This window comes from Myxocyprinus asiaticus, chromosome 17 (genome assembly GCF_019703515.2).
Source record: "Myxocyprinus asiaticus isolate MX2 ecotype Aquarium Trade chromosome 17, UBuf_Myxa_2, whole genome shotgun sequence".
NCBI classification, from domain to species: Eukaryota; Metazoa; Chordata; class Actinopteri; order Cypriniformes; family Catostomidae; genus Myxocyprinus; species Myxocyprinus asiaticus.
The window spans coordinates 45643554-45655938 of NC_059360.1; the positions used below are offsets into that span (position 1 = coordinate 45643554).

At 37.3% G+C, this 12385-nt stretch overlaps 2 protein-coding genes and 1 pseudogene across 3 annotated transcripts in view; 1 reads left to right on the forward strand and 2 right to left on the reverse strand.

Moving 5' to 3' along the window:
- Positions 1–12385, forward strand: part of LOC127455327 (beta-taxilin-like) — a 102285-nt gene that overhangs the window by 22376 nt on the left and 67524 nt on the right. The gene's annotated exons all lie outside the window — the stretch shown is intronic.
- On the reverse strand, positions 1142–7722 carry LOC127454992 (atypical kinase COQ8A, mitochondrial-like; annotated as a pseudogene).
- LOC127455332 (uncharacterized) lies at positions 6822–10669 on the reverse strand. Of its 2 annotated transcripts, XR_007899658.1 has the most exons (4): positions 10545–10669; positions 10069–10422; positions 8756–9535; positions 6822–7643 (listed from the first exon to the last, which is right to left on the reverse strand). XR_007899658.1 is itself a non-coding variant. In XM_051723132.1 (3 exons), the coding sequence occupies exons 1-3, from the start codon at positions 10638–10640 to the stop codon at positions 9257–9259; spliced, it is 729 nt and encodes a 242-aa protein (XP_051579092.1). In that variant the 5' UTR covers positions 10641–10669; the 3' UTR covers positions 6822–9256. The 2 variants fall into 2 exon arrangements, 1 of the variants encoding a protein (XP_051579092.1); XM_051723132.1 differs by having other exon boundaries at positions 6822–9535.

The following is a 12385-nucleotide window of genomic DNA, read 5'->3' on the forward strand; positions in this document are numbered from 1 at the left end:
TACATCATGTGAAAGTTTCCGGAACGTGATTTTTTCTTTAGAAAAAGGGTTGAAATTATTTCCTGTGGTTATCAAAATGCAACAAATGCTGTCAATAGAGTTTAACTTGTATTAAACCCAAAACACTCCTTGTAAAAATAAAATATATATGAATTATTAAGTCTCAAAGCAGTGCTGGTTTTGATGGTAATGTCTGCTCTGATTGCTGTTCTATCTTCATTCTCAAAAGTTTCAACAAAATCTTTTTGCACTCTTCACACTTTTGTCCCATGACTGATATACTGCAAAGTGCCCTAAAACTCTTTTGGTTTCATCTCCACTCATAATGTGTTGTTTAGCTATCTCTGTTGTGACTGTGTTTTGGAAGTAGCTCTTGACCCCCTACTGTCCAGCCCCTTTCCAAGCCCCGTAACCGCCCACATTTTTACATTTGTTCACGCCCATTTCATGAGTACTTTTTCAGTCTGAGGTGTGAACAATTGGTGCTGAACTAGGGGGGGTTTCATGACACTTTGACATGATTTTAGCATGATAAAATCACTTACAAACCTTTTCTGTATTAAGTTGTATCATAACTTCCAACTTCCATGATGACGTAACGGTGTAAACCCTAAACGACCATAACAACAAGAATTTAAACAACTGTACAGCTGAAGCACACAGGTTTGAACTGAAAGATTAATGTAAGTGCTTTTATAAAATTATAAGCTTCACATTTCTGACTTTAAACCCTCCAAAAATTGGCCCCATTTATTTCCATTTTAAGTGCCTCACTGTAACCTCGACTTTTGCTTTTTTTTTTTTATCGTAATCAACATTATGCCACAAATGCTGTCGACTGACCTTAACTTGTATTGAACCCGGAATTGTCCTTTAACACGGTAAGAGGGCATTCACACCAAACACATTTCTGCCTTCGTCTGCAGTGTTTTTCAGTTAACATTCACTTGATGGACGTCTTTCATTTATGGGTGCTGACCGTGCATTTTCAAGTGTATACTAATACATCCACAAACTCTTTCATCTACTGGACACTGTAAAGGTAGACTTAAAGGTTCACGAAATACCCCTGTTTCTGCAACGGTTCTTCACACTTCAGATTAAAAAGGTAAAATAAATGGGGGTAAAATAAAGTGCATATTTAGCAGTCTAGCATAATGTACTTTAAAAACGAGTGACTGTTTGCCTGGTACACCCACACAGATATCCCTAATGGATAAAGTGTTTGTAAGATTCTTGTCGCAGTTTCCTTTTGCCGATCTCTCCAGTACTTAGTATACGCCTCCTGGAACATGTTCTTGCAGCGTATCTTGGCCTTCAGGCGGGAGTGGATGAGGAAGGATCCAACCATCTTGCGGTGCAGTGAGTATGTTTCCTCTGGAGGCTCTTTCAGCATCACAGGAATCAGACTGTGGATCCGTTCTGTTGTGTTCTGAGATCCAAAGTCAAAAGCTCGTCTGATGCAAACGCCTCCCCAAAGATCATTTCCACATCCACATGGGCGTTCTCCATTGCCTAAAACATTCAAGAGTGAGAGAGAATGAACTGAAATGAATCAGATTACACTCAATGTCAGGTTTGTTCGCCATTCAAAATTTAATTGAGAATACCAATTCAATATTCGATTGCAAATTGAATTTAAAATGTAGTGGCAAACAGAATGGAGAATTGCAATTAGAATGTAAATTTAAAGGAATATTCTGGGTTCAATACAAGTTAAGCACAATCAACAGCATTTGTGGCATAATGTTGATAACCACAAAAAAATAATTTTGACTTGCCCCTCATTTTCTTTAAAAAACAAAATAAAGAAAAAAAGCAAAACTTACAGTGAGGCACTTACAGTGGAAGTGAATGTGGACAATCTGCAAACGTTAAAAAAACTCTCTGTTTCAAAAGTATAGCCACAAGACGTAAACAATATGTGAGTTAATATGATTTTAATGTGATAAAATCACTTACTAACCTTTTCTATGTAAAGATTTAGCTTATTTTACAACTTTGTTGTCATGACTATGTAATGTCAACAAACCCTAAAACCCTTAAATGACTAAAAATGAATAATTTACAACTTTACAGCTCAAATAATACATGAGTTTTAACAGAAGCAAAAAAAGAAGTGCATTTATAAAATTATAAGCTTCACATTTCTGCCTTTAAACAGTGTATACATGTTTTCATGAAAATTAACCAATGAATAGCTTACTTATGACTGTCTCTGCATATTAAAAGTATTCAAAATGCATGTACACATACATAATATACATGTTATTTCTTACTCAAGGTGGCACTGTTGTTTCAGTGATAGACTTTACATTTGACATTGCGATTTGATGAAGAACAACATGGAAGTAAACTATAGCAGGTGTAAGACATGAACAGTATAATATGATTATTGTCATTTGGGTGTACTACTGAAATTCTATAAGTTGTGCATCTATTTAGACTCAAAATGTGGCTGAAAAAATACATATGTGTAACTTGACAGCCAGTTTAGTCTCATAAAATTTCAGCGTGAAAGTAATGAATCCCGTTCTATATTTGTTGCAACATCTCTTTGATGTATAATAAATATAACACAAAATATTCTATTCTGTTAGTGTCTAATTGTCTTAAAAACACTTTGAAAATGTTAAACTATCTGGGCATTTTATAGATCCATTTGTGATAAATGCTTGGTCGCTAAAGACCCGAGGTATGTAATAATGTTTGGCAAATGAGGTCCAGAGAGCTCTGGAGCAGGTTTTCATCAAGGATGTCTCTGTACATTGCTGCATTCATCTTTCCCTCGATCCTGACTAGTCTCCCAGTTCCTGCCGCTGAAAAACATCCCCACAGCATGATGCTGCCACCACCATGCTTCACTGTAGGGATGGTATTGGCCAGGTGATGAGCGGTGCCTGGTTTCCTCCAGACATGACGCTTGCCATTCAGGCCAAAGAGTTCAATCTTTGTTTCTCATGGTCTGAGAGTCCTTCAGGTGCCTTTTGGCAAACTCCAGGCAGGCTGTCATGTGCCTTTTACTGAGGAGTGGCTTCTGTCTGGCCACTCTACCATACAGGCCTGATTGGTGGAGTGCTGCAGAGATGGTTGTTCTTCTAGAAGGTTCTCCTCTCTCCACAGAGAAACACTGGAGCTCTGTCAGAGTGACCATCGGGTTCTTGGTCACCTCCCTGACTAAGGCCCTTCTCCCCTGATCACTCAGTTTGGCCGGGCGGCCAGCTCTAGGAAGAGTCCTGGTGGTTCCAAACTTCTTCCATTTATGGATGATGGAGGCCACTGTGCTCATTGGGACCTTCAATGCTGCAGAAATTTTTCTGTACCCTTCCCCAGATCTGTGCCTCGATACAATCCTGTCTCGGAGGTCTACAGATAATTCCTTGGACTTCATGACTTGGTTTGTGCTCTGACATGCACTGTTAACTGTGGGACCTTATATAGACAGGTGTGTGCCTTTCCAAATCATGTCCAATCAACTGAATTTACCACAGGTGGACTTCAGTCAAGTTGTAGAAACATCTGAAGGATGATCAGTGGAAACAGGATGCACCTGAGCTCAATTTTGAGTGTCATGGCAAAGGCTGTGAATACTTATGTACATGTGATTTTTTTTTTTCGTTTTTTATTTTTAATAAATTTGCAAAGATTTCAAACAAACTTCTTTCATGTTGTAATTATGGGGTATTTTTTGTAGAATTTTGAGGGAAATATTTTTAATAAATTATTTATTTAAAATATTTAAAATAAATATTTATTCTCAGCCTAAGAAACTGCTGAAAATTCACAAGAAACTTGAGCCAAAAATTTACTTTTTTCCTTATTTTTCTGATTTGACATTATATATATATCTATGTGTTAATTAGGTGGCTCTGAAAAATTATTTTATTTTGTTCCCAATCATGTCATCTGTAACTAAGAACTGTAACTTTTGTGTTGATACGACAAAGCAATCAAAAGTTATAGCATTACAAAAATAATTTATCATAGTGTCCAAAAACATATCCAAGTGTCCAAAAGCCTCTCCAAACAAATAAAACATAATAATTGTACATAAGAACTAATTACACATGCAAACACAACAATGACTAAAGGTTTGCATAGCATGGAGACATGATTTTAGTAATGAGATTTCTCAGAATTTTGCCTTTTGACTGATTGAGTCTGCATCATCGAGTTTGTGTCATTGACTTGGCGCCATCTCCTGGCGGTCATATGTAACATTGTGCTTCGTGTGGATTATCTAAAGATCTATGCATCCGATTAACTTGTGTATGGGCTCGTTTGAAAGATAATCACCTCCTCTAAGTAAGGCAATGTGATATTTTATTTTCTGTTTATTTTTCGTCAAGTTATAAGTGAAAGTGTGGAATATAAGCAACACCTGTTCAAATAATTGTCAAAGACATATACTTGGCTATTACTCGCTATATTTTTTGTCTGTGAGTGAAACAAATAGGCTGGTTGTATTCCACTATTTGAGAGCTTTCCAACAACATATGACACATGGCTATTTGATGAGTTTGATGTTTTTACTGATTGCAATGTACAGTCTACAGTGCAATTTCTTTCTTTTTTTTATTTTACAAATGATCAAAACAGAACACTTCTGATTTTTCTGCAAATTTCAAAGCACTTGTTCAGTTTTGGTCATAATCCCTGCATGCATTGGAAAGTAGAGTTTATAAACTTTCAAACGATACCTATTTTGTGTTGGTCAAGACTGTAGTCATTAATATTTTGACAATAGTTTTTTTTCTCGAGGACCCAACATTGCGCTGAAAATTTACATGATATAGTATTAATTTGTATAAATAGAGCACTCATTTGTCTTGTAATTAACAAATAAATATATGTCTTGTGACAGTAAACTTCAGTAGACATGAAATAATAATAATAATAATAATAATAATATATATATATATATATATATATATATATATATATATATATATATATATATATATATATATTTATAGAAGTGGAAATATATATTGTGAAACTATTACATATCTTGGGTCACAAAAGACCCTATACACTTTTTGTAAATAAACAATAACCCCCCCCCCCCCCCCTTTTTTTTTTTTTTTAATTTTGCCATTTTTTTATTGTTAGAAGATTCATAAGAGAAAGGTTGAGATATACCAAAGAAGTGGGGGCATAACTCCAAAACATTGATGAGGTAAAGGAGATGGAATAAGGTCCCAGGTCACTGAAGACTGAGGTATACGTTTAAGGGTAAACTAAGATAATGGTTTACACATCGCATCTAGCTATTCAAATACTCACTGGAATTTCTTGGCACTGTAAAAGGGGTTAAAAAAGCAAACTATTTGTTCTGATGTTGGATTCCAATAAAATGGCCCCTTGAAGGTCTCTGCATTGTTCTGTCTTTTCTGAGCACTGAAGTAAAGCAATTATTGTTAATTTACAGTTTACAAATTGATTCCGTTATTCATTTTATCTGACTCCAATTTTATATTAATCTGACTCCAATTTTAAGTTGACCTCTATATTTAAGCTCTAATTAATTTCTGATCATTCTTTTAATTTAACATTTTTAGGTTATTGATTACTCTAAATCCTCTTCTATACATTGTCCTTTCAATCAGTACTCAATTGTTGCTTTGGAGTCTTACGTCGGCTGTTATTAAATTACGTAGATCTCCCTCTCATAATATAGCCAGTTTCATTCTTAGTCAGCGGTTGTAGGGTTAACTAATATCGTCTGGTTTGGCTTGTACTGAGAGTCTTTATATGGCTTTCTCCTACCTGGTTGTCCTAGGTGGTTTCTCCTATATTAAAACTCCAGTATGGTTAACCAGACGATATTGCCGCTTAGTCACATACATACAACTTGCTAAGACGGGCGATGAGCAGTGACTGAGAGTCTTTATGTGGCTTTCTCCTACCTGGCTGCCCTAGGTGGTTTCTCCTACCTGGTTGTAATGGGTGGTTTCTCCTATATTAAAGCTCCAGTTTGGTCTACACCCTGGTCTAATACATTACGGTAACAAAGGTACCCTATAGCGATCTATCGGTCACAATGATTCCAGAGAAATTCAGAATAAATCACATAATAACAATTTATTTGTCAGGTAGGATATAAAACATCGTTACAGAAATTCAAATCAAAGCCAATTTCACACATGATCAGAATAAACAAGCATTACTAAAAATAAGTTAAGAATCAAGAGGCATACCTGAGAAATAGGAAAACTACATGCGACGGCAAAGCATGGGAGATCTGGCTTACAGATTCCCCGAGCTTCTTGCCAACTTTCCTTAAATACCCAGACAGAATAAATATTGTGTACCAAATGGTATTATCTTTTGAACAATGAGAATTTGGGGGTGAATGTGTTCTTGACTTCCTGGGGTTTAACCTTAGAAAGGAGATCATTTAAATTGTAGTTCAAGGAGGGGGATAGACCTCCAGAATTATGCAGTATTTGGAAAAGACCTTATAACTTTGTCACCATTAGTTTTATCAACATGGGAGAGAGACCATTATACCAGTCGCACAGAGACCTCTTAAATGATATCAAACACATACAGCTGCATTCTTTGTTTTCATGGTATTTGTTATATTTTTACATATAAATCTTGTGTCTTTGTATTGGTCCTGAGCTGTTGAAGGGGAGAAGGGGGAGAGAGAAGAGGGGGCAGCAAGGTGATTTGTAATTTATCACACTGTGGTGATATTCAGGTGAAGATTTCAGCTTTGTAAAACAATGCAAAGGCAATTTGCAATTTATCACACGTGGCGATATTCAGGTGTAGATTTCAGCTTTTGTGAGAGAGTTCTATGACGCTGATTCTCGCAGAGCTCTTTGACTTTTACCGGAAATGGCGCCTTTTGGGTGTAGACATCCTGGTGCCAGCCTTACAGCACATTTGGCTTCCCATACATAATCACATTCCAATGCCAATCTCTGCTCATAACTTCTATTAGATGCTCAGGAAACAGACCTGATGGACAGATGGACAAATACATATAAAGCATGCAATATACCTTAATGTAAAACTTTTACAGCAGAATCATTTGGATCAATATATTTACAGCATAATTTGTACCTTCAGGTAATGCATTGCTTATACTGAGCACTGTCATTAAGTGGTTCACATCTCTGTTTATACTGTTTGCCACACCTGGATACTGGGAGCAGACTTTCATTTAATTTATTTACAAAATGCCTAAATTTGCAGCACAAATAACAATGATACATAAAAAAAAAATGTAAAAAAATTATCTTTCGTACCTGGATTTTCATGGCCACTTCTCTGCCGTCCTTCATTCTAGCCAGATGCACCTGACCGATGGACACCGCCGCAAGCGGACGCTCCTCAAAGTACTCGAGTTTATCCCACCAGTTTGGACCCAGATCACTGACGACAGTTTTCAACGCTCAGTAGAAGTAAAAGAATCATTAATGGAACTGCTAATTGTTAAATTCCTTTCTAGTTTTCTGTTCTAGTTGTATACATATTTTAAAGTTGACTTTAAGATGTAGAAGCTGTTTTTGTGTTTTTATCAACTCTCACATTTGAGTCTAGACAAATAAATTGCTTGGAGGGCATGAAGTCAGCATTCTGTTGAACACGGTCAAAGATCTTTGCAAGCTGGGGGTTTATGAACGTGTCATCTATGGACAAGAAAAGAAGGAAATTATCATGGATAAATGTGGGAATGCATAAACTGGTAAGCCCACTTCTATGTACAGTACGTCAATGACTTTTGCAGCATGGAAGGCATTAGCAAGCTTTACATGGTTATTGTGGCCAGCTGGTGTGTTGGATGCTTATTTTGGTCAGTGACATATCACAAACAGAGCATTGCTCTGTCGTTCACCTCAAATGACATGGAATATAATATATTATTGCCCTTTAGAAATACAACAAACATTAAAAGGGACTGTAGAGCCGAGGAGGGCGGGGCCGGGCTGGAATGAGACACACCCGGTCCCCAATCAGCCTGATGGGGTGCGCGAGGGATAAAGGCGGCCAGGGACGACAGTTCAAGAGAGAGAGAGAATTACAGGCAGCTGTACTGTGTGTTTTTGGTTGTGTGTTTAAGTTGTTTATTAAATTATTATTTAAGTTGTCAAGCCGGTTCTCGCCTCCTCCTTTCCACTGAACCCCCTTAAGGGGACTAAACGTGATCTTATCGGCTTTCTAACTGGATCTAATTATCTATTTTCAAGTGTTAAGCTACAGAATGCAGCCCGGCAACATACACAACCCTGCACTGTATTGGGGGAAGGGTTGTAATGATATTGCAGAATGACATTTGTGTCTTTTACACTGTCACATACTTAACAGGAATAAAGGTAAATGTCAAGGGTAACGCAAGCCATAAAAATAGTTCTGCACCACAGAGTGTAAACATTAGCAATGATTGCTCTGTGTGTGCAAAACGTGACAATGATTTTAGTGCACCTTAAAAGGTAACCAGACATTACCTTCTTCACTTGAATTTCAAGCTTATATCAGTATCAAGAGATGCTTTTATACAGCTTAATTGCCTTGCGCAAAACATTAAATAGGTTTTTTTTTTATATAAAATGTGTAAACAAATCAAAATATAACACTTTCCTTTGACATTATACACACAAATGTGTAAATATATGTATTATATTTATTAAAAGATTAAATCATTACATAAAGTCTCAGTAGCTTCTTCAAGTAAACCATCATGGGAGTTCTGCTGAACAAAATGAATTTCTCACACCACTGCTTCAAACACATGTTTTCCCACCTGTTTTATCATCAGATTTAAGACTTTTCTTTCCCACTTCAGCAATGGTTCCAATGCCTAATCCAAAAGCTATCCATCCATCCATCGATCCATCTATCGATCTCTGTCTGTCCATCCATCTATCTATCCATCCATCCATCCATCCATCTTTCTATCTACTCATCCATCCATCTATCTGTCTGTCTATCCATCTCTCTATCTGTCTGTCTGTCCGTCCTTCCATCCATCAATTTATCCATCCATCATCTATCTACTCATCCATCCATCCACTCATCTGTATGTCTATCTATCCATCCATTTATCATCTATCTGTTCATCCATCAATTTATCCATCCATCCATCCATCCATCCATCTATCTATCTATCTATCTATCTATCTATCTATCTATCTATCTATCTATCTATCTATCCATTTATCCATCTGTCCTTCCATCCATCTATCTACTCGTCCATCCATCCATTTATCCATCTATCTATCCATCCATCTGCTCATCTGTCTGTCTATCCATCCATCCATTTATCCATCCATCTACTCATCCAGTAGATGGATGGATAAACTGGAAGGTGTTCTAGCCCATGCTGCGATCTCCACCAACATCTAGGGCTGTAAATGTTGAGGGCTCCACTGCCCTGGACATTGTCCTTCAGACTGGCACAGCCCCCAAGAGCCCTGGCACACTCAACAGTGCCCAGTGCTCTGCCAATTTGGAAGTAATTAAAGTGTGACTCCATAACGCCACTAAAACTAGAGGCATTTTGGTGATTGCAGCTGCTGTCCCCCTGAAAAAGTGTGCAGGAAAAATACATAAAATATCAGTCTAGATGGATAAAGCTTAAACAAACAAAAAACAAACAAAGTTATGTAAACAAAATGTAATCCACTCATTTATCCATCTATCTATCCATCCATCTGCTCATCTGTCTATCTATCTATCCATCCATCCGTCCATCCATCCATTTATCTATCCATCCATCTATCTACTCATTCATCCATCCACCTATCTATCTATCTATCTACCATCCATCATTTATCCATCTGTCCATCCATCCATCCATCCATCCATTTATCCATATATCTGTACATCCATCCATCCATTCATCTATCTATCTATCTATCTATCTATCTAGACAGATATGTTATACTCTATCCATCTCTATACCTATCAATCCATTTATCTCTAGCACATCAAACCTATGTAACCATTAACCTTAAAGTCAGCTTTTCAAACTTTCAGACAAGGCTTTGTCAAGCCAACATTAAAAAAAATAATAAAAAAAATATAAAATTCCTTAAAAAGCTTAGTGTGCTATACCATTTGCTTATGTTTCTTGGAATCATTTTTTGGGGCGTTTTTGGCTGGGTCGACCTCTTCCTGTTTTAGTCCACTGTACAATCTGTGATCTTGGTGGAATAAACAGATCCGTTCATGAACGTGCTGTTGAACTGGACGGTGTTCTAGCCCATGTTGCGATCTCCACAAACATCTAAGGCTACAAATGTTGAGGGCTCCACTGCCCTGGGCATTGTCCTTCAGACTGGCACAGCCCCCAAGAGCCCTGGCACACTCAACAGTGCCAAGTGCTCTGCCAATTTGGAAGTAATTAAAGTGTGACTCCATAACGCCACTAAAACTAGAGGCATTTTGGTGATTGCAGCTGCTGGCCCCCTGAAAAAGTGTGCAGGGAAAATACATAAAAAATCAGTCTAGATGGATAAAGCTTAAACAAACAAAAAACAAACAAAGTTATATAAACAAAATGTAATCCACTCAGACAGCATAAGTCTTACCTTGCCTATTAGGTAAGGTGTGTTAAAAATGACCCTTCTTTGACCTCCTCCAAGAATGACTTTTCTAAACCTGGTGATTCCTCTTATTAATAACATATCAGCCACCAGTTCTAGCTTTCAGACCTGTGCAAGCAGACAAAAGTTGATCCTTTAGACTATTATCATTGGCTCACACTTCGATTAATATTCAGTATGCACCAGGATAAAGTCAAAATGCCACAGAGTTGACAAAAATGCACCACATATTTAAAATAAAAGTGAATTCCTCTTTTATTTAAAACTGTTATTTCGCATTTGATATATTTCATAATCTACTATTCTACACATATCTAGTTACAAGATTAGTAGAAAAATATTCTTTATTATTAGAAACATTTGCCCTTATAAAGATAAAAATGCCCATGAAAACAAACTACAACTACTTTAAAAGTTCATTTCTGACACTTTTCAATACCTTGTGTGCAGTGATTCAAACTAAACATGCATAATAAGCAAGCAGCTAATTTGCCCATAACATTTTATTTGTCAAAACTTGAGGTGCCAAACAAAGCTTTAGTTTTTGATTGACGGTGCAAGTCTTATGCTTTAAACGTATTAAACATCTATAAATTACTTCGTAAAATAATCCGCAAGACTTCAGTAGCACACATTGAAGGCCTTAAGATTTGAAAAATCAAATTGTGCTCAAATCACTCTCAACTCTACTGAAGTTCCCCATCATCACTCGATAGAGAGTGACTGACAGGATGACATGCAACTGTCTGCAACAGAAACCAGAGATCACAGAACATATTTAAAATCAGCAGTCAAATCTGACAACAATAGTTTCATAAACTGTGCTTCTTTAGCTCAGATCACGCTTAAAAAAATGCTATTTTTCAGGCGGATTCAGCTAATGCGCATACGCGTTTTCCAGTTGACTGACAGGCAATGTCTGCATCTAAAAGGTGATTGGCTCTTTTAACTATAAGGTGGGACTTCCTTTTCTACATCCGTTGAGTGTTCCAATTTCTCACAATCATTCAAATATCAGCGCTCCATTTCTACTAAACTTGCTGAGTTTGGAATTGCATACTAACATACTACTCTTACTATTCTGCCACTAAACTGTTTCAGGTGACGTCACTTTTTCTCCACAGCTGCCATATTTGTGACGATCAGCAGAAGAAAACAATGGCGGTGAATGGAAAAACATCCGTAAAACGGTATCTGTATCTTATTGGCTCTGTACTCTACTCTGCACAATGACAAAGTTGAATCTAATCTAATCTAATATCAAGAAAAACCTCAAAAAATGCCTTTGATCCATGCAAAGTCCCAGGAAAGGTGTATACAGGTCTGAGGTCAGCATAAATATTGCCAAATTTGACTTTCACGGACATTTAAATATATTTTATCCACGATTTACTTCCATACGGCGGCAAGTCTGATGTACGAGTGCACACGCTTACCGGTGTTTTGTCGAAGTCTGTTCCCCCTTTGTTTCCCCTTAGGTTAGTGCCAAAGTCTGTTCCCCCTATTGTTTCCCCTTAAGGTTAGTGTCGAAGTCTGTTCCCCCTATGTTTCCCCTTAAGGTTAGTGTCGAAGTCTGTTCCCCCTATGTTTCCCCTTAAGGTTAGTGTTGAAGTCTGTTCCCCCTATGTTTCCCCTTAAGGTTAGTGTTGAAGTCTGTTCCCCCTATGTTTCCCCTTAAGGTTAGTGTTGAAGTCTGTTCCCCCTATGTTTCCCCTTAGGTTAGTGTTGAAGTCTGTTCCCCCTATGTTTCCCCTTAAGGTTAGTGTCGAAGTCTGTTCCCCCTATGTTTCCCCTTAAGGTTAGTGTCGAAGTCTGTTCCCCCTATG